Here is a 23,237-nt window from a genome sequence, read left to right on the forward strand (position 1 = left end):
GCAACCATCCACGATTCCTGCTATGAAATAAATGCTGGCAGAATTTTAATTCTTGCACAAACCAAGTGCAGAAAATATCCAGTGCTTTCTCATTGGTCTCTGTTTGAAATCTTAGAAATGCTGGATTAGACAGTTCTATCGGCTGGGGTCTCAGTGCTCTTGTATGAAGTTTATTAAGATCAGCCTGCAGATGTTCCAAAGATATTAGGATTTTGTGACATGTGGAACCAATTAGAAATCTTTTTTTTTCTTTTTTTTTTTTAGGGTTGGGTTGATAACGTAAATGGACCTACTGGGCTCATTGTTGCGGTATGTATAATGGTGTGGAAATAATTACTTGAAAAGTAGTGGAGGGATAGTAACAAAATGCTAGTGTTGGCTTAGCTTCACTGACGCAAAACCATAAGCGTTACTTTACTAACCACAATTGATGCAACTTATTTCAATTTTGCTGATTGGAAAATAGAGGCAGAATGAAATTACTTTAATTGTCTGTGGATATCATTATCAGGAAAACAGAAATACTGTGATATCATCAATTACTACTTAGGAGTTTTATTTTTGGAAACTTTTGAACATCTAGTACCATGCCTGTATTTCCCCTTAGTTAACACAAGATGGGGGTGTTTCCCCCTTTTCGCTCTATAATGGTAGCTTGAATTAGGGATGCAATAGAACTCATCCCCAAAGATTTTTAAATTTATATGCGTGTGGATAGAAATTATATAAATTCATAAAATATATCAACATCAATTTCTTAATAGATATGAGAAAGAAAACTACCAATTGGAGCAAATTTTTCAAATATAAAAACTGATGACTATAGGAAACACTTTTCAACAATAATACTCTCACAGACCAGGAGAAACATCAATCATTCCTCTGGGTCAGCAGCACTTTGTGCATGTCTCCCTGCAGTGGAGACTGATCCAGTGAGCTGTGGTGCTTCCCAGTTCACACTGAAGCATTTTAGGGCCAGAACCACAACTCTACTCTTTAGAACAGTGAACAGGACTTCAACTCTTTAAATGAGTTTAAATCTTATTGGGGATCTCATGTTTCAGACTATGACTTTGTTATTCTCAGAACTAGATCCAACATGAACTACAATACAAATATAAGACAGTGAATTATAACTACTTGTCAAACACAATGACAATGAACTTCTTTCTGATTTCTTTCTTTTTCTGTTCCCTACCTGCCTTCAACTCTTGAGGCTTAGTTGGGGTGAACATTTGGTAACTTAGAACGTAACTATTTTAACATGATCCAAGAGTGAGTTTTATTACATTGTTTACAAAGCTGCATATTAATTCAAATTTTCTAAAATTTTCCAGACCGATTTCCTATGTCCAAAGGAAGGGAAATCAGTTACAAGAAAACAGAAATTAGGAACACAAGAAAGTGCTAACCACTGCAAATTGATGTTGGAAACATACAGGTGTAAATAATCACTTTATAAAGTCACTAAATGTGACTTTTAATTTATTAACTGACTTCTTTATTTATTGACACAACATTTATTAACATGAACAATTCCCAATTCTTACATCTGTATAACATCAGTGATCTGTGAGGTAAACAAAGATACCGAAGAAAAAGTAAATAATGGTGGGTTTTTCCCCAAGTGATAAAAAAAGTTTTGTCAAGTAGTAGAATTTTATTAATTTTTAAAAAATGTTTCTTAAACATTTAGTGTCTATTATTGCTTGTAAATTAGTAGACACTAGCAGAAAACAACATCATTTAAGAAATGGTAAGCTAAATTAATGGGGAATTTGGGAACCCTAATTCTTATTGTTTATTAATTAACCAAATACATTAAACCTCTCACAAGTTTGAGGAATTTCACTCTGAAAGGAACCTGAGGACCCCTAGCGATTCTTGGCAATGGTGGCACTTAGGATGAACTCGGCTGGGAGATTGGACAGGCTGAGAGCAGTCAGCCTTGGCGCAGGAACCTAGTAAGCAGTGATCAGTGCTGGCCGTTATCACTAACAGCATTCGTATTACCTGTCTGATGTATACTTTAATCCCGGCTATTACTTAAGACCTGGTTCAATATTTTATGTCCTTGGGACTTCCCTGGTGGTCCAGTGGTTAAGAATCCACCTTTCAATGCAGGGGATGAGGGTTCGAGCCCTGGTCGGGAAACTAAGATACTACATGATGTGGGGCAACTAAGCCCGCACTCTAAAGCCCGCGTGCCGCGACTAAGACCTGATGCAGCCAAATAAATAAATTTAAAAAATATATTTTATGTCCTTTTTCCTGTGCAGGCTGGGAAGGGGTTTCTTCGGTCCATAAGAGCTACTCCGATGGCTGTGGCAGATTTAATTCCAGCAGATATAGTCGTCAATCTCACCTTGGCTGTAGGATGGTACACGGCAGTTCACAGGTGTGGATGCATAAGCTGGCTTTTAAAGAATTGATGAGAAGGAGGGTGACTGTGTTAGGCACCTTTTCAAAATACATGCATTTTGGGACTTCCCTGGTAGTTCAGTGGTTAAGAATCCACCTGCCAATTCAGGGGACACGGGTTCGAGCCCTGATGCGGGAAGATCCCACATGCCACGGAGCAACGAAGCCCATGTGCCACAACTACTGAGCCTGAGCTCTAGAGCTCGCGAGCCACAACTACTGAAGCCTGCGCGCCTAGAGCCCGTGCTCCGCAGCAAGAGAAGCCACCGCAATGAGAAGCCCGCGCACTGCAATGAAGAGTAGCTCCCACTTGCTGCAACTAGAGAAAGCCCACGCGCAGCAACGAAGACCCAACGCAGCCAATAAATAAATAAATAAATTTATTTAAATATATATATATATATATGCATTTTATTGTGGAAGACCCCAAATGTGAGAGGGTGTCCATTTCAATCTTTCACAGTTCCAATTATGCCATCATATATGCATTAAGTTGTTTTATAAATACTGGTTAGTACTTGGTTGATCATAAAGTAATGAATTTTTCAAATCATTTAACCATCTAATTCTTGATAACTGAAAAGCTTTTCTTTCTATTCAGTAATCTAAAATACAGCTTCCTTTCTTTTTTTTTTTTTTTTTTTGCGGTACGCGGGCCTCTCACTGCTGTGACCTCTCCCGACGCGGAGCACAGGCTCCGGACGCGCAGGCTCAGCGGCCATGGCTCACGGGCCTAGCCGCTCCGCGGCATGTGGGATCCTCCCGGACCGGTGCACGAACCCGTGTCCCCTGCATCAGCAGGTGGACTCCCAACCACTGCGCCACCAGGGAAGCCCTACAGCTTCCTTTCTTAAGGCAAAGGAGATAAAAGTGGATGAAATGAGAGCATATTTTTTTAAACTCCTCAGTTCCTAATAAATGCCAAAAGTTCAGGTCACCGTGTGTGTAGCGGGGGAGGGGTGGGGGGGTGGGAGGGATTTTCTAGTACAAGGAAAAAATAATAGGTTGTTTGTATATTTAGCTTTGTTACAAAAGGTAAACAAAGTTAATTTTTATTAATTATTGGAAGTTAGATATTTAGATGTTTTCAATCCAACAGAGCTTCACTGGATTTAGGAAAAAACATGGCCCATATTTTTGCCCAATAAAGATGTCAAGAAGCTAGAAACATGATCTGCTTTCTCATCGTCATGCTACCTCCATTTGCTCCATAAATGTCAACCTATTGGGATTTTTTCCTTGTACATATGTACACACACACACGCGCACACACACACACACACACACTCTTGCACTTTTCCTAGTCTTCTTCTATTTTGCTTATTAACCCAAAGAAGGAACAAAAGATGGAAGTGTTGCGTAGGGTGCCTTAGTCATGGGAATTATTGAAAAAACCTTGTTTAAATGTTCTTTTCCCTTATCTTTCTTTCATTAGTTCTCCATTTTGTTGTATTTATCTAAATTTGTTTTCCAGACCTAAGTCAACATTGATCTACCACTGTACGTCTGGCAACCTCAATCCCTGTAATTGGGGCAAAATGGGTAAGTGCCTATAATGATGTACCTATATAACTATGAGAGTCTGCTCACTCATGATTAGGGTCTGCCACAGGGGAAAAAAAAGACAAAGTGTGTCATGGAGCTTAGAGTCTAATGGGGGAAAAGACAAAACATAGGTAAAGAGATAAAAATAATTGCAAATTGTAAATGTGTAAGAGTTAATTAGGATATACTGTGGTATACCAAAAAAAGGGGCCAGTGGGATAGCTGCAAGATTGTAAGCAATAAGGGGTCCATTGGCTATAGACATTTAAAAACTAAATAAAGCCAAGTAAAAGTCAGCAATTATAAGCAATGCCAGTGATAAAATACTCCTCTTGCTGAGCCACTGCTCTCATGAACACAGCCCTCATACCCTGGCCGCATCGCTGAGAATGTGACATAATCAATGGCCAAGTAGATTTAGAAAAGTCCAATAATGTTAACTCGTGTTATTGAGTCAGTGATACTCTTTATTAATTTATGCTGTCAGCCATAGTGTAACCTTGAATGTATCCTGTTGAATTGAATTAATTCTTCAACCTAACCAATCTTGTACTCTCCTTTGTCAGTTTCAAAGTTGATTTTCTTGCAAATATTTGAAACTTTTAGATCATCTAATTGTTTAGCTACTAGATGTTGAAAAAAATCAAATGTGCTTAACTTGTTAGAATCTGATTTCCAATTCCGAGCACTCTGCTCTGCTATTCTAGTTGCAAAGTTATTACTTCAGTAAAAGTAAAATGAAATTATCTACTGCCATCAAAGTTCTTTAGGTAATATATCCAGGTATTTAGCTAAATAATTCTGACAATATTTGGAAATAAAAATAAATCTCCTCTACCTCAGTAACAGAATTAAGATATCACTATAAAAAGAGGCATTAATAGAAGCAACCAAGATACTTAAACTTTTCTTTTTTAAAAAAACAGCTCTTTTTTTTAAAAATTTATTTATTTTGGCTGCGTTGGGTCTTCGTTGCTGTGCGTGGGCTTTCTCTAGTTGCGGCGAGCATGGGCTATTCTTCATTGCAGTGTGCAGGCTTCTCATTGGGTGGCTTCTTTTGTTGCAGAGCACAGGCTCTAGGCACGCAGGCTTCAGTAGTTGTGGCACGCAGTCTCAGTAGTTGTGGCGCACGGGCTTAGTTGCTCCGCGGCATGTGGGATCTTCCTGGACCAGGGCTCGAACTCATGTTCCCTGCATTGGCAGGCGGATTCTTAGCCACTGCGCCACCAGGGAAGTCCTCAAGACACTTAAACTCTTAAATAAAAAGATCTACATGTAAAATCCATTCCTGAGCTTCAAAATAGTCTTCTTCAGTGCTGAAAATGTTTACTATCTATTTTGTGGAATAATAATATTTGAAAGTGATCTTAAAAATAATCTAGGGCTTCCCTGGTGGCGCAGTGATTGGGAGTCTGCCTGCCGATGCAGAGGACGCGGGTTCGTGCACCGGTCCGGGAGGATCCCACATGCCGCTGAGCGGCTGGGCCTGTGAGCCATGGCCGCTGAGCCTGCACGTCCGGAGCCTGGGCTCCACAACGGGAGAGGCAACAACAGTGAGGCCCGCGTACCGCAAAAATAATAATAATAATAATAATAATCTAGTGTGCTCACTTTATTTGACACACAGGGCCCAGAGAGAGTTAATGATTTATTCAGTTCATATGGGGAGCTGGAGCCTGATGTAGAAGTATTGATAGAAGACAGGTCTCCTAAACGTGTAATGACCACCCACTAGGGATTCCTAAAAGTTAATATGAATCCCTCTGGGATGAAAAGACCCAGGAATCAGATAATATTTTCTGTATAGGGTATATATTTTTCATACAGATTTCTAGGTAGTATCTTTTATGGGACAGTAATCATATTACCATAATAACTGATAGCTTCAACATAACTGAGTAATGAATTTAGGCATATTCTTTGAAAATTCTACATAAAATCAAAATTGAATTCAAATGAATGAATACCTTTTGAAAAGACATATTGGATTTACAAATGTACACTAAAAGCTTTAAACTAGGTTTTATATAAGTAATACTTTTTTTAAAAGATTATTATTTTAAAAAACTCTGGAGACAAGAGTAAAACAATTGAGTCTGACATATTCCAGAGCAGTAGGTATACCAAAGAAGTAAAAGACTGGTATTTAAAGTGAACCAACACAAAGGAGTCCTGCTTTTCTATTCTCTCTTTTACTTAAATCTTTATAAAAGTTTAAGTAAAATGTCAAGAAACTTTCCTGATTTTCCTGCAAGTAAATGATCCAACCAAGGAAATAACACCCCTAGGCTCTGTCTTGGGCTTTAGAATAGATTAGATAACCTTGAAATTGAATGATGGATTTAAGTTTTTCTGAACAATACTTCACTGTATTGACTAAAACTATTTTCCCAAGAAGTTGTTTTAGGGTAAAGATTTCAAGAGAAGGACCAAATTCTTAACCTATTCAAATGGTTTGATTTTGCAGGTGACCACTTGCCCGGCATAAAAATCTTAATATTATTCTCAGAAATTGATTCGTGACTCTACACAACAAATCCTTATTATTTATTGTTTTGACCCATTGCAAATGCCATCCACCACAGTGGGTTTATATGCTCCTAGACTTAGCACTTATTCTGGGTTTTTTTTTCCCCCCAGGGATCCAAGTCTTGGCAACCTTTGAAAAAATCCCACTTGAGAGAGCTTTCAGGAGGCCAAAGGCTGACTTCACAACCAACAACGTCACAACCCAGTACTGGAATGCAGTCAGCCACCGGGCCCCTGCCATTATCTATGACTTCTATCTGCGGCTCACGGGAAGGAAGCCCAGGTGAGAAGCTGAGACAATAGCTTTAGGAGTGTCTCTGCATGGAAGTTTAGGGCCCCAAGTCCTTAGCCCTCCCGTCACCTGGGGATGAAAGGTGACAACTGAATCATATATATTTATGATTTTGTATATATAAGGGGACAACCAAAGCAGTAGTAGTGAAAAGCCTACCTTAGAGATCCTTTATCATAATAAATGAAGTTGTATGTTAAGGAACTTGCTTGATGAATTCAGCAGGTAATCATTCACCTACAAAGAAAAACAACTGAGATTCTGTGTCTGGGAGTTTCTAAATTGTTAGATGATCTTAAAATGTACAATGGTAACAGCCTCACATACACACAAGGGATGGTGCATGATGATCTCATTTTCATTCTCACAACATCCCAAGGAGGATATTCTCATCATCCCAATTTTACAAATGAGGAAATGGAAGCTAAAGGAAGAATTTTAAGTAGTCTCAAAGGAAGTGACAGAGAAAAGATCTGGAGAAACCAGAACTGGATTTACTGCCACCTGGAGATGAGTGAAGAGAGTGGAGGGAACAAGGTCGAATGAAAGTTATGTTGATGCTGAGGCAGCTCTGTCACCTTCCAGCTGTGTGACCTAGGACATGTCCGTTCATACCCCTGTCTCACTTGAATAATACTATATGTGTCATCATTATCATAACTACCAAAGGCAAATCCCTGCCATCAAGCCTCAGAAGCATGATGTTAGCTCCTTTTAAAGGAAGACGTCTCTCTCTGCGTGTTTTATTTCCATCCTTATTAACAGAGCAAATGACTGAAACTTAGGCAATGTAGAGTTTATCCAAATTTTCAGAGACCTTACTTAGTGTTCATAACTCAATTGTCAGTTTCTTCCTGAGCAAGGTGAAAAAGGGGATACTGTGTCTGTGGGAAAATATTTGTATGAGGGGTTTATCAAATAAAGATGGGAAAAGAAGGAAAACCAAACATTCCTGGCAGAAACGCTAAAGCCTTTCAAATATATCAGAGTTGGAAGAAGACCTGGTTGAAGAGCAAAGTTCGGTAAGTACAAAAGGAAAACACAGGAGGAAGGAGCCCAATAAAAATATTTATGTATTCTGTTTGTAAGACATTAAATTGTAATATTAATGGAAAATGGTTAGGTTTGTTATGTGATAGGAATCTTAAGAATAATCTTTATGGCAGAAAATGCTAGAATCTTTCTGGACCCTTTTCTTCCCCATGTGTGTTTGTGTGTAATCGTCTATGTATTTACAACCATATATGGTTATAAATGTAATCGTCTATGTATTTACAACCATACACAGTGTTGCTTTGAGGTAAGTGTACGTATAAATCTCTGTGTATGTATAAAGCAATCCTACATACTTTTAACTTTTTCACTTATGTTCCATGAAAATCTAAGTCATTCTGCTAGTGCTGTCTTTTTCCCCTGCTATTACAAACAATGGGGCAACAAACATGCTTTTTTCTAGAATGTACCTCTAGATCTGGGGTGGAGGCTGAGGGGTGGGATTGCTAGACTGGAGAGTATATGGATTTTATGACTACCACCAGGTTGCCTTAAAGGAAGGCTCTGTCAATTTACACCCGCACAACAGCAAGTGAGAGTACAAGTCTGTTCTTTCCCACTCTCATTAATACTTTGCCAAAATCAATATTTTGAATTGTCAAACTAATGACAAGGAATAGCATCTCTTTGTCACTTTGAGTTGCATTTTCCTTGATTGCTGGCGCGGCTGGGCTTTCATTTGTGTATTGGACTTTCGTGTTTTCTCTGGTATGAGTTGCTTGCTTCTATTTCTCGCCTATTTTTAAAATTTTTCTTTTTTTATTGAAGTATAGTTGATTTACAGTGTTTCAGGTATACAGCAAAGTGATTCAAATATACATATATGCATATATACACATGTACATATATATATTCTTTTTCAGGTCCTTGTTGTTTATCTATTTTATATATAGTAGTGTATATCTGTTAATCCCAAATTTTAAATTTATTCCTCCCCACTTTTCCCCTTTGGTAACCATAAGTTTGTTTTTTATGTCTGTGAGTTTATTTCTGTTCTGTATAAGTTCATTTGTATCATTTTTCTTTAGATTCCACATATAAGTTATATGACATTTGTCTTTGTCTGACTTCACTTAATACGATAATCTCTAGGTCCATCCATGTTGCTACAGATGGCATTATTTCATTCCTTTTTATGGCTGAGTAATACTCCTATTTTTCTATTGGGTTGTACTTATTAATTTATGGAAGCTCTGTGTGTGTAAATATATATTTCATGTATTTACTTGAAGTCAGTTTCTTATATTGTAGTTCTAATTATGAAGCTTTTTTAATACAAGGGAAGCTATATATAATGCAGGTCTTAAGAGCATGGAGTTTGGAGTCAGACTTACATATTTAAATCCTGGCTTCACCAATTTATCCATATGAGCCCTAAATTACTTAACTTCTCTAACTCCTAACTTGTAAAAAGGGGATTGTAATCATACCTATTTCATAGGGTTTGACATAAGAGTGCATAGAATATAGTAATCACTATTATTACCAAAGAAGTTTAAACATTTTATGAGATCAAATGAATCACTTTCCCTTTATAGCTTTTGCATTGTACACATTGAGAAGATCTTTACTACATGAGAGTAATAAATATATCCTTTCTTTCTAAAAAAATACTATTATGCTGATATAGTCCTGTATATACAATGTTACACCATTGTATATATAATATACAATATTATATATACAATGTCTATATATTATATATACTATATAATCATTGTGCAATGATTCTTTTTAAAAATTAAATCTATTGAAATCATATCAATTACGTCAGGGTTGTAGAATGGATAAAGATTGCCTTAGTCTGTTTGGGCTGCTATAACAGAATATCATAGACTAGATGGCTTATAAACAATAGAAATTTGGGAGTTCCCTGTTGGCCTAGTAGCTAGGATTCCAGGCTTTCACTGCAATGGCCGGGGTTCAATCCCTGGTCAGGGAACTGAGATCCTGCAAAAAATAGAAATTTATTTCCTCACAGTACTGGAGACTAAGAAGTCTAAAATCAAGATGCTGGTAGATCTGGCATCTGCTGAGGGCCCACTTCCTGGTTCCTAGACAGCCATGTTCTCTGTGTCCTCACATGCTGGCAGGGCCAAGGAGATTTCTGGGGTCCCTTTTATAAGGGCATTACCCATCTGCCAAAGACTCCTTCTCCAAATGCTATCACTATTAGGAGGAATAGGTTTCAACAGATGAATTGTGGGAGGATATAAATATTCAGTCTACAGCCAAGATATTAGATAAAAATAGTAAATGGAACCCTATTATGATGCTTGTATTGATTCTACCTCCTTGCCTAAGAATTTCCCATGATACCATGAGAGAAGTACCTCATGAGTCATCAGGGATATGGGCAGTAGGATTTGACCAGAAATAAGACCAAATTCCCCAAATAGCATCATAAGTCTTTATGAGGTCAACTATAGTAATAACTATTACCAAGATTAGCCTAACTGATTAAGATAAAAATCGAGTGTTTATAGGCCAAAGGTGATCTGTAACCAGAAAATCTAGACTTGAGCATTAGCCATGTGACCTTGAACCTATTAATCCATCTGTAAAATGAAGATAAACAGTATAGACCCTGACTAACTCACAGAATCATACTGTGAGGATCAAATAAGAAAGAATACAAAAGTTTTTTTACAAATTGTTATAAAGTTGGGAAGTTCAAACAGCAGGTCCTGACCATGGGGTTAGAAGATGTGATCCATCTCAAGCAATGGGATACAGGGGGTGAGTTTACAGAGGCTTTTTGAAGTCCGTCAAAACTGAGTTGGAATTTTGGCTTTGACACATTATATTATCACAGCCCCTTAATCTTTCATAAGTTTACTTTACATAAAAATGCAGATAAATACCAACCTAACAGGGATGTTATGGGAATTAGTGGAAATAATATTTTTTAAAAATATCAGCACTACGCCTGAGTAAATTATTAACAAATAAACTATTTTCCCCTTAAATCTCCATTACAGTTAATAACTGTTTTTGGTTCATCGGACGCTAATACAGTCACCACTTCTGCCTAGAAGTTATATAATAAGACCTCGAATCAATTAGTTTTTTAAAAAAAATCCAAGAACATACAATAAAAAAGAGAAATGTTTTCTTATTGTCTACCTCAGAATTCAAAGAATGAACAGTATGTCATCAGGGATGGATACCTGGCTAGGCTTTTAAAATATTTGCAACTCTTGAGAAAGAGATGGTAGAAAAGAGGGAAAGAAGTTTAGTGGTATTAAAATGCCTGATAGAACAAGCACCTTTAGATTCATCCCCTTCCCTTCATTCGACAGAGTGTTAACATGGAAGGGGGAAAAAATAAGAGTTTCAATGTGGAATTTGAAAACGCGGGAAGAAATAATTTTTTCAAACAAAATTTGTCATATATCCCTATAGAGTAGCAGGGAAGCAGCCATCTGTGATGCACTGATACCTGCTCCTATGTGATCTTTACCTCAGGATGACAAAACTCATGAATCGGCTTTTAAGAACCCTTTCCATGCTGGAGTATTTCATCAACCGGAGTTGGGAATGGAGCACATACAATACAGAAATGCTGATGTCCAAGCTGAGTCCTGAAGACCAAAGAGTAAGTACAGCACTGACAACCAACAGGAAAACCTTACCCATTCGGAATTTAGAATTATTTGACCTGGAGAGCTGATGAATAAAGGATGTTTTTGTTATACACACAGAATTTTTTTTTCTTTTTTGGCTAAGAAAATCAGTGAATGCTATCAACACAGCTGCAGGAAGCAAGTTTAATGTAGGTAAGAGATCTAGGTTCTTAGCCTTTGGCTGGCTTCTCACTGCTGTTCTGCAGTCAGGTCTCATACACTTTGTTTCAATCCTTTGTTCAACTTCCATAGCTGTTCAACAAATCCTCAGTGCCTCTATCTTTCCCCCCTAACCTCCAAAACATATGACTTCAATGAAAAATAATAATTTTACTGGCCAGGAGCTCTCTCATCCACTGTTCTTGTCAAATCAAAATTGTTCTGCATCTCCAAAGCTACAGTTCCTTCCTTCTTATCTTTTTAGATAAGCTAACCCTTCCACCTCTGCATTCTAGCCCAGCTAAGACCACCCGCCATCGGCATTGCCCTCTCTCTAGCATTGTCAGTCTTCCTCCCTATAATGATTTCTCTTTGACAATTCAGACGTTTATTTCTCAAGATAGGCCTTCACTTTAATTGCTTAGGATCAGTGCCATTTATTTCTATATATTAGCTTCTTAGCAGTCACAAATGTTGTCCTGAAATTCACAAATATAGAAATCTTCTGTACTTTGTACATGTCCCTAGCTTCATTTTCTCAGTCATTTATTCCTTGAGCATATCCTTAGTTTTTAATTAAGCTTTAAAGATTTCACTCTCTTGACATTTTCCGCTAAAATTTTTTAAAAGAAAGAAAAGATAAATTTCTTGATTTATCTTGTGCTTGCCAGCATGTAGAAGAAACCAAGTCATGCATATAGAAGAAACCAAGTCGTGCTGAGAAGTAAATGTTAGATGGCTAGCTAGCCTCACCTGCTAGCTCGTACATACCAGCCTCATAGAGCATGATTCAAATCCAAGTCCTAAAATTACTTCCCACCATGGAAACTAAGGGTTACTTGCAGTCAGAAACGATGTTAAATATACCAGTTGAGATTTAGATGGATATTTTAACTGAAATCATTGACGTGAACCTCTAAAATGGACATGAAATAGAGCTTTTTTTTTTTTCAGAAATGTTTACATGCCTGTATATACAAAATTCTTCTAAGCACCTGTGTTTAAAATGCATGGATCAAACCAGCTTATTTTTTAAACCCCCTCAGGCTATTAGAAATTATTTTTAAAATTAGCATCAAATGTTAAATAGGCTTATCTTTATTGCATTTTCTCCATGGAATTTACCCATCTAAATAATTCAAAAGGTAATAAGCTTAGAGTTTCATTTTTGACATTTTACAAATATTTTTACCTAAAATAACTAAAAATTTTGTGTAAAACAGAATCAAAACTGCAGTGGATTTAACATATGCTTTCCAATATCTTAGCAAAGGTAATAGTCCTGAATACTTAGATATAATTGCCAAACTCTGGTGTGGCTCAGAATTCAGTTTCATTTGCCACATGGAATGAGGATTCCAAACTAGGGTTTCACTGAAATCTAACTTAGAAATATGAAATAGCATAAAAATAAAAGCCTCTGTTTATATAAATGAATAAGTACCGTTTAGTGATACTGTGGAAAATAAACAAATCCAAACAAAGTGATACAGAATTACTTTTGGAAAGCAATTCAGCTTTTGGACAAGTCTGTGAAACTCTCTGGAACTCGTTAATTTCATCTGCCTTCTTTGTTAATACTCCAATTTATTTCACAAAGATTTGGCATAACTTGTAATAAATACATGTAATAAAAGAACAAAACAGAACTAAAACATCAAACCAGGAAAAATATGTACTAAAATATGAAATCAAGAGTAAGAATGGAAAAACAGAACATTCATATTCAGTCTACGAGATCCTACTAAGTCATTGCAATTAAGCGGGAAATCTGTCTTAAGATTTCTGGTGGCAAAGTGAAAAGAAAATATAGTTTCATGGCATTCTTTGTCTAAGAAAAGAAAATACAGTAGTGTTCTAAGAGAAGCAAAGCTTTTCTTACCACTCTGAATGTTTCTGAAGGGCTTCGTTTTATGGCACACTAAGAAACATAATGGATAACATCTCAAAATCAAAGATAGAATATAAATTCTGCTAAGTTAGTCCTTAAAGCTTTGATTTAAGCCTTTGGTTTAAACTTAAGTCCAAAGTTTTCCTTAATCAGCATAATGAAGTAGTGATATTTCAGGAAAGGGTGCTAGGGCAAGGGAACAACACCAAAATTTAAGAATAATGAAAAGAAAAAGACATATATAATTTGTTTTGGTCCCTAACATATTTATTCTCTTTAAAAAAATAATTACTCCTTATTTACTTGAAATGAAATTAACCTTCACCAGACTACTACCAGTTCCTTTAAATTTCCAAGACTTCCTAAAGGTCAAATATTTGTGCTTGATCCATGTTTAAATATTCATATATAAATGGTAATCCATATTGTTACTGCCTTTAAAATAACAGCTCAAATCATCTCGTTTGGAGGGGTACAACCTAAATCTTCCAAACTGAATGTCACTCATTTAGGTAAAAGAAACTTCATCAAATGAACAAAGTGATCGTCCAGCAGTGCAATTCTGACAATCCATAATCTCTTCGTGCCTTTCAGGTATTCAACTTCGATGTGCGCCAGTTGAATTGGTTGGAATACATTGAAAATTATGTTTTAGGAGTTAAGAAGTACTTACTGAAAGAGGATATGGCTGGGATCCCAGAAGCAAAGCAACACTTAAAAAGGTAAATATAATCGGTCAGTTAATATTTACTGAGCACTTACCATGTGTACCTGATTTTATACCAGACATGAAATATGAGCGGGGGAGGAGAGGAATTAATTTTTTTTGAGCCTTTGTACTATATACCCTGTAATATACTGTTTCATTTAGACTTTACCACATCCCTGTGAGGCAGGTATTATTTCTGTTATCCCATTTTTATCAAAGAGCTATTTAAGCTCAAAGAAGGTAAGTGGGCAAGTCGCACATGGTAAGTGCAGGAGCCAGATATGAACCCAAGTTTGTTTCTTCTACCAACATCCTGTCATAATGTGGTATAGAGAAAGAATACCCAACAGGCAGGAAACCTGATTGTGCTATTTAACATGGGCAAATCAGTTAACCACTCTTCAAGACCTTTGACTGCCTGAAATTTCTTTCAATAATTAATCCCTACGGGACAAAGAATTATAGTAATCTGACATAATTCTGGTAGAAGCAAAGGGTTTTTAATGCAGAGATGATAAGTATGGGAAAAGTAATTGCAAACTGAGAGGAACGTTGCATAGCAAGAACTTTAGAACTTACCCTCTAGTGAACAAGAACCAGGGAAGGTTTTTGATATATAGTAATATGATCAAAGTATATTTAAGAAAGATTATGTTAGCCATGTTTATAAGACAGGTTAAAGCAGGTATGAGAAAGGGAAACTAGTCAGGGGAATACTACAGAAATGATTACTCAGAAGGCATGTGGTGGAAATGAGAGATATCAAAATCAAAAGGCCATCAGGTAGTGCCACATACCTAAGCACTTAGTTATTTGCTGGTCATAGCCAGGAAAAAATACATTTATGCTTCAAATAACATAGTTGGGTATTTGGTACTGTTTTGACTTTGGTTATATATGTCTGTTTCCAGGCTCCGAAATATTCACTACCTCTTTAATACCGCCCTCTTCCTCATCGCCTGGCGCCTTCTCATTGCAAGATCTCAGGTGGCTCGGAATGTGTGGTTCTTCATCGTGAGCTTTTGTTACAAATTCCTCTCCTACTTTAGGGCGTCCAGCACACTCAAGGTCTGAGAACATTTGGCGATCTCCTTTTGTTTGGAACCTCTCAGATACCTCTAAAACAGCAACTGTGGTTCTCAAGATTAGGTAGTAACAAATATGTCCAAGTCATTACCTGTCAAATGTGCTGTCATGTATTCATCCTTATTTCTTAACTATACACTTTTATTTCAGTGAGAGAAGGAAAGTCATATCCTAGCCTATAATCATACATATGTTAGGAAAACATTGTTTCCTAACACTCTATTCTATGCTCTTGAATATAAAACACCAAAGTACACCCATCTTCCCATAGTTAGCTTTTTCCTCGAGAGGACTAATTTCAACTCAATAAACATGGAAGAATACATGGTAGAAGCTGAGCTATGCTAAAGAAAGGCAGTTCTAACCTTTGAACCATTCTAGTGTACTTAGTATAAAGGTTTAAAATCAAGGTAAGTAGAGGAAGGAAGGTCTCAACATCTTCACAAATGCTGTTAGAGAAATAATTCTCCACCGAGGTTTCTGCTTTCTTTTTGTGTTATACCATGGAGTCCTGGTTGAGGGCTGGGGGGAATTAGAAAAGTGGGTTCACATTTAACATTTTCCTTAACTATGCCCACTTCTGAAACCTAAAAAAAAACCAAGAGGTGTAAATAATTATGTATAAAGTGAAGGCTCAAGCGTATTTTCATTGGGACTGTTTATTATGCTTTTAAGTAAAAATTAGTTCCCGTAATTTGAATTTGACCTCTATTATTTCTAAATCTTTTGAATCACCAGTTTTCCTGATAACCTCCTAAGGGTTTCCCTCTTCTTCATTAAAGTCTCCAAATCCTTTATATTTAAGTTTATATTGCTCAGGCCTCGATTAGAGATTAGAGTGACTAATGTTAGAGGAAGGTCCTAGGCTAGAATCATGTAAAAACCCATTCCCCTGATCTTTGCCATTGAGGAAAGCAAAATTTCAAATAAAATTTTAAACGCTAGTTTTAGCTTTTTCTGTAAGTGGGGAAGTTTACTCTTTCACCAGGATTTGCTAGTATCTTCATCACTCCAGTTGCAGAGTGTTACCTGTAGAATGTGCAGCAGAAGAGGACAGACTTCATTAAGTGACTCTAAGTTTAGAGAACAGGCATTGTTTTGTTTAGAAATATTTTATGCATAATGCAAATGAGTAAAAAACTAATCTCAAAATCCTATATTAATAATATAACTGTTATCCCAACTTTCCTCATATTTGAGAGACGAGTGCACGTTGGATTGCAGCAGCTCGTGTTAAAAACATGGACTATGATTCAAATACAGTACCTGGGGCCTAAGCAACTAAAAAGAATCACAACTACTTGAAAATTACATGAGCATAAGATGTTAACGACAGTTATATTTATGCTCACTTTCTGAGATAACTGGTTAATACTGAGAAAGGCACACTAGGTGGCCGAAGTATACTAGGGCCATGAGGATGACTTCTAGCCCAATATTACTTGAGATTTTTCTGAACCTCATAAAGGGCATTTGGTGGGGACGCTTCTGGGCAGTGTCTTTCCCAATCTCATCTAAGTTCTGGGAACTACTTCCCAGGGCAGACAACCCAGTTCTGAAACAAAGTACCTGGATATCTTCAGTTTGAGATGTCTGTATGACATGTTTGAGTTACATTGATTAAGATACAAACTGTAGATAATGATAAAAATGAAATCAAGATACAATTCAATGAAATTGGACAAAACATAATAGTTCTAAGAATTTACTATCTTTTGATTATTTTATGTTTCACCAATTCAATAAATTCCACTGATCAAGTATTCACATTTTGACTTGATTAAATGAAAATTTGAATTAAAAAATGGTTTCCTCTCTTCTAGTGTTTGACTACTGCAGTTGATCTCCCGCCTCCTCCCTAGAAAAATGATATAATCTAAATAAACTACCAGTTGAATACAAATTAACACATACCCATAACGATCCATTTTTTTCAGACACCATTAATAGGGTTACATTTACATGTTGAAGCATGTTCTACCCGTGACAATAGAGAAATGACATGAATAAAGTTCTCTTGTGATGATTAAGCAGTAAAAGTAGGTATCTGCATGAAAGAAAATCTCTAGTTATTTTACATCAAGACCAAGGGAAACTAATTTGAGTGCCTAATATATACACTCCAATGAGAAAGAACCTTCTACTTTTGGGAGGAAGGGGACAGTGAGGACAAAGAAAAGCTTATGTTTAAAAAGAAGTTTTGGTAATCCCTATATTCTGCACCCATAAGATATATGATACAGTAACAAACATAACAGACTTGAAGACAGTCACCACCTGAGGCAATTAATACTAGAAAAAGTTGAGGCAGATGAGCACACAAATCAGAAAAACATTTCTCACAATTTTATACTAACCTAACGTCATCTCCAGCTAACAGCTCACTTTAATAAACTGATTTAGAATCTCAAGGTAAATAGACTGATCTGAGAAGGGACTAATACCCAAATAGTGTGTTATCTCACAGTGAACATAACAATTAAAGTATGTCAGCCTAAAGCTTCCAAAAACATCAATAATTTTTAAAGTTCATGTGAATCACATGCAAATTTCCACACAGCTATTTTTCTCTGTAACTGCAAATCTAATAATTATATTCTAGGAACATAAGCAATTGCCTAGAGTAAAAAGTAATGACTGTCCAATGTGCCCACAAAGAGATATGGAAAAATGCTCACTGCCTAGATTACTTTCAAAAAATATTTTTAAAAATTACAAAATAGGGCTTCCTTGGCGGTGCAGTGGTTAAGAATCCACCTGCCAATGCAGGGGACACGGGTTCAAGCCCTGGTCCGGGAAGATCCCACATGCCACGAAGCAACTAAGCCCGTGCGCCACAACTACTGAGCCTGAACTCCAGAGCCCGCGAGCCACAACTACTGAAGCCCAGGCGCCTAGAGCCCGTGCTCCGCAACAAGAGAAGCCACCGCAATGAGAAGCCGTCACACGGCAACGAAGAGTAGCCCCTGCGCACTGCAACTAGAGAAAGCCCGCAACGAAGTGCAGCAACGAAGACCCAAGGCAGCCAAAAATAAACTAAAATATATTTTTTAATTACAAAATAAAAATAGAAATTGCTGGTTTGAGGGATGTAACTGGCTTGAAAGACAGGAATGCCCTGTGAGGTGTAGATACAATTATGACAAAGGATATGTAACTGAAATTGAGTTTTAATAGCTAGAAACAGCTCCCTTAACACACAGGTGAACGTTTTATGTGTGTCCCTACTTTATTTGAAATAGCAGTTCCAAGCTGGAACTGTGAATCGGTTGGGGAGATGTGGGGTTGGGGAACTTTCATCAATCCTAGAAAAATACCTTAAAGAAATTAAAGGTAAGTATAATACAAGAAATCACCAAATTGACTTGCATAGCTGCTTGGAAACAGAATTTACAAAATATTCATTACATAATTATATGCCGTGTTGCTGAAGGTCTGCTTTAGTATGTAGCTTTCATCAATGTACACTTTCCCCCCACACCTTCTCATTCTGAGTTTTACCTTAAAATCATTACACAAATAGCATAAATGAGGTACGATGTTTGGAAGAATTGTTCATCTAACTTCTTTTGATAAATATCCAGTACAACTTGGAGTTGCTGAAACAAAACTATTAAATGTTTTGCTGATTATAATCTGCTTACAGCTTTATAAACTTGAGTCAACTGCTCAATTTTCATCACTCGTCCACTCATAACACGAAAAATACAGAATGAATCCAATCTCATACAGCAATTTAGCTCCATCTGAAGCAAAGGAAATGTAACTGAGTGATAAAGATTGCTGTAGTTTTCCTAGAAGGAAAAAGAAAAATATGAGGAACTGAGCCTTATTTGGGGGTACATGATCGTAAAGGGACAAAGAAGTTGTACAATTTATTTTATTTAGAGTCCAAATGTTCAGGATTGAGACACTAAATGAGTCTTTTATGGTTTTTTTCTCTTAAAACAATAAAAAAACTACAAGAAAACCAAAAAATCCAAGGCAGTTTGTTTCCTACTCTTAAAATAATGATAAGTGATACTGTCACTAAAATATTTCAAAAGGGCTGGGGGGGGGGACTACAATAAAGAAATTACTTGGATATTACTCCAGACATCATACCATAAGGTAGTGAACAAATAGTGATCTATTTGGATAGTGCTGACAAAAAGTGACTCACTTTGAAGGTTTGCTACAGCTCCAAACAGAAAGGGAGGAACTTAAGTACTAGGTTAAAGGGCATGATGAGATTTTAAAGATCCTAGGGGTCATGTTTAAGTAATTTTTGAACATTCAAAATTATGCATCTCGAACTGAAGTTTAAGATTCAAAATTTTAAATTTTGAAGCAAGGGGGTTGCATATAAATTTATTTTGTTACTTGAATTACTAACCTAAGACATAAAAAGACAATGCATAACATATGTCTACTTATACCATTAAAAAATTAGATCTTAGTCATTCCTTTATGAATTCCAAAGTTAGTTAGTATTAAAGATTGTAAACTTTGTCTGCATTAGTAAATTATTATAAAAATTCAGTGCTTTATATCATAAAATGTATACGAGAAAAGTGTAGTATTAATCACCTAAGTTGAGAATTAGAAATAATTTTGTATTTCTCCTATTGAGTTAAGCTTTTACCAGGAGGTAGTCTGAGGTGTACAAATACTGTAGCAGAGAATTCTTCACCTAAACGTTTCATCTCCTTTTATAGGCCAGTATATGCAAACACAGTTTAAAAAAAACACATTTCACACAATTTGAGATCTCAACTCTTAAAAATATTTAGGATGGAATATACATATAGATATTATGAATGCCCTAATAAAGAGGATTGAGTAATAAAGTTGGGTATCCTACTGGAGGCACCCCAGGCACACACCAAGGCTACATAATAGGCCAGTACAGTGTTCTCTGCAATGGAAAAGAGACACTTGGTGAGGTCAAAAAGTCCTAATAAATCCTAACATGCAAGCATACTTCATCATTCATCATACAAAGGGCTGGTCAGAATCTTAATACTTTGATTGCCCCAAATCTGACGCTATTTGAGGAGTTTCAGGTGGAAACCTTTCTTAACTTTTAAAATGGAAATCAATGGCAAAGTAGGATTTTGCTTCAAAGAAATTCCTTTTACAGTCAGTTTTAATGGGACAGATTAATTCCATTAAAATTTTAATATGGTATTTGGAAAACACGGAAACAATTAAAAATCATATATAAGTACGAGAATAATTTTTAAAATCCTTCTTAAAGATACTTAACTGTCATAATCCTAACTGAAAGAAAATAATTCTAAATCAATATTTTTCCTCCTATTAAAAAAAAAACCCTGAAACTTAATTGAACTTTCTGACAAGCAGATTCACAGAACTGACATTCAGTCTAAAACAGCTAAAATTTTAATTCTAATTAAAATTCCTTTTCCTAGTCTACCTTCATTGGAAATAATATCTGAAGAAAAGAAATGAGAAATACGGAGACGACCATTCATTATTTGGAATCTTCTGAATTCAAAAACCTTTCAAAGCATGTTTGTTACCTATATTAATCAGTTAATTTAATGGCTCAGTGATAAACTGTATATCTTAAACAATGACACTTGTTATTATCTGCAAAATGCCATTCCACATAAGCTTGAATGAAAAGTAGTTTTATCAGTATTTCTCCTTCTCTCCATTACATTATCTGCCCCAACTGTTTGACTTTCCTTTTACCTTTTAAAAGAATGCAATTTGAAAAACTCTAACTTGTGATGGCCTGTTCTCTAAAAACCACCATTTCAAATCTTGTCTTTTAGTCTTGGCCTTGTTACTTACCTGGAATTTTGTCTCCCCATTTCCCTAAAATGACTTAAACCATGAAGACTGGTTGATGATTCCTCTACTATCATTAAGTATTACAAAAGGAAAAATGATATTGGCACACATATTCCAAATTTAGTTTTTAACAGCACCTGAGTGATATACCCCTCTCATTATTTTCAATCTTTTATAGTGTATAAATTTAAAATCAATCCTTAAATAGTAAGAAAGCTAGCCCAACACAATCTAATACAAAATCAATCACATTCAGGACATTCTGAATGCAGATACTTCTTTCATAATACAGTTTTACAGTTTAACGGACATTGTTTAATATTATAATCTCTCAGATCTGACATTATCTTGTCTTACTTAAATATTTGCCTCATGCTTCTATTTTATTTAAAGTTACCCTGTTGCCCACTCACCACAACACACACAAAATATGCTACTTATCCTCTTAATCTTTTACAGACTGGTAATTTTCATCATTAGTAGTTGATCTTTTTATTACTCACCCCCTGTTCCCAAAGTATACCAATAATAAGGATCAGATTAGGAAACTTAGCATTTTTTTTAAACATGTGCTTTCTTCTCCCTGTATAAGTGCCCACTATATAATTTGTGAATGATACCTCTGTTACATATTATAGCATCTATGTGCCTGCCCCTGTAAGAATTCACCTTAGTCTTTCACGACCCTGCCCTGATCAGAAAAGTCAATCGCCAGAGTTTAAAGAAAAGCAGTAACCGTCCTAAGACTGAATTATTGGATAAATGGTCTTGTCGTTATGGCTTAACAGTAATATGGCTATAACACAGGGGCCCCTCCCTCTCTTCCTTTATTAACAATGTGACCTGACCACACTTTTTAAAGTCTAGACTAGTTTTCCACATGTTTTACATATTTTATTCTGACATCATATCTTTTAAAAACAAACAGATGCAAACATTTGCACTTATCAATGCCATTTTCTTTAGATGTGGTTTGACTTCTTCCTTCAGGCTCTTTGTCATCAAGAAGCAAGGTTTGATTTCGATACTGCCGTTGCTATGAAAATATCAGAAGGGGTCATCTTCAACGCAATATTCCAGTTGGGCTTATTCACTGATTAGATTAGCTGTATAATTTCTTCTAGGACATTTGTAACAGACACAACACACACAGGATTTCAGTTTGGGTTTTTTTCTTTTTTTTTTTTCCCCTAGGGTGATTCCTGCTTCTCATTCATATTTCCTTTTCTTTGAATATATTGCACAATATTTTATTATTAAAAAGGTTTTACGTCTCAGACAAAAAGTTTTTCTCCTTCACTTGGGAGGTGCTAATGTGTATTATTTTCTAAAAGAGGTAAGTGGTTGTCTGTGTGGCCATCTTCAAAGGGAACCTAGGGAGGAATAAAAAGACCGAAGCATTAGTTTTATTCCTTACACTATTCCCTCTAAACACAACACTTTATTTTGGGCAATTTCTTTCTGGGCACCAAGAGCTACTATGTAGATTTAACAATGATACTATGACTTAGAGATCAGCACCATTTATACTACACCACTTACAGAACTGACGGGTTTGTAGGCTCCAAGTCTGAAACGACAGTAAATTATTTCGACTATAAATTTTCCAATTCCATGTAACATGCCTGTAATAAAAAATAAGTTTATGTTTTTAATTAAATTATGCTTTTAATGAAATGTCTTCCTAAGTTATTCATTTCCTAATTTTGTAAGTAAGAATAAAAAACTATTATAAAGGAATAGATAAGGAAGGAAACAGTTTGCTTTATTCACTTCCACAGTCAAAAATATCAAGACAATTGAATTTTAAAATAAATGAATTTCTTTTCAAAATCACAAAGCCACATAATTCATGACCTTGACAAAGCAATCTTTTCAAAGGTGCTTAATATGTCTCACACCTACACAATTTTGAAAAATAAATACTACTAGCACCATAAATTTAAATGAATCTAAATAAAGCAGTGATAAAAACTTTCATAAAAGCTATTCATCCATTTTAAAAATATAATTCAAACTATATAAACTCCATGTAATATTAAATAGAGGTTAGGATAAAAAAGGAACTGTTTCCTTATCTATTATACTCAACTCTCAAATTTTCACAATTACAATTCTGCAAGT

The 23,237-nt window shown here is 36.0% G+C and overlaps 2 protein-coding genes across 4 annotated transcripts in view; one reads left to right on the plus strand and one right to left on the minus strand.

Annotated features, from left to right (window-relative positions):
* Positions 1-19,289, plus strand: part of FAR2 (fatty acyl-CoA reductase 2) — a 139,539-nt gene extending 120,250 nt beyond the window's left edge. For all 3 annotated transcript variants that reach the window (XM_089920452.1, XM_022577866.2, XM_030761879.2), the window contains 7 exons: positions 265-309; positions 2,280-2,398; positions 3,896-3,963; positions 6,607-6,778; positions 11,309-11,438; positions 14,111-14,238; positions 15,137-19,289. In XM_089920452.1, the coding sequence (XP_089776578.1) occupies positions 265-309; positions 2,280-2,398; positions 3,896-3,963; positions 6,607-6,778; positions 11,309-11,438; positions 14,111-14,238; positions 15,137-15,299 (825 nt within the window). In that variant the 3' untranslated portion in view covers positions 15,300-19,289. The remainder of the gene's footprint in view (positions 1-264; positions 310-2,279; positions 2,399-3,895; positions 3,964-6,606; positions 6,779-11,308; positions 11,439-14,110; positions 14,239-15,136) is intronic.
* ERGIC2 (ERGIC and golgi 2) overlaps positions 18,344-23,237 on the minus strand; it is a 39,988-nt gene continuing 35,094 nt past the window's right edge. The window contains exons 13-14 of the mRNA XM_022577867.3: positions 22,656-22,738; positions 18,344-22,486 (exon numbers count right to left, since the gene is read on the minus strand). Coding sequence (XP_022433575.1) covers positions 22,424-22,486; positions 22,656-22,738 — 146 coding nt within the window. The 3' untranslated portion in view covers positions 18,344-22,423. The remainder of the gene's footprint in view (positions 22,487-22,655; positions 22,739-23,237) is intronic.

The sequence above is a fragment of the Delphinapterus leucas genome, chromosome 11 (assembly GCF_059928025.1).
Source record: "Delphinapterus leucas isolate spDelLeu-1000000601 "Yukka" chromosome 11, BTC_Dleu_Yukka2, whole genome shotgun sequence".
In the NCBI taxonomy this organism is placed as follows: domain Eukaryota; kingdom Metazoa; phylum Chordata; class Mammalia; order Artiodactyla; family Monodontidae; genus Delphinapterus; species Delphinapterus leucas.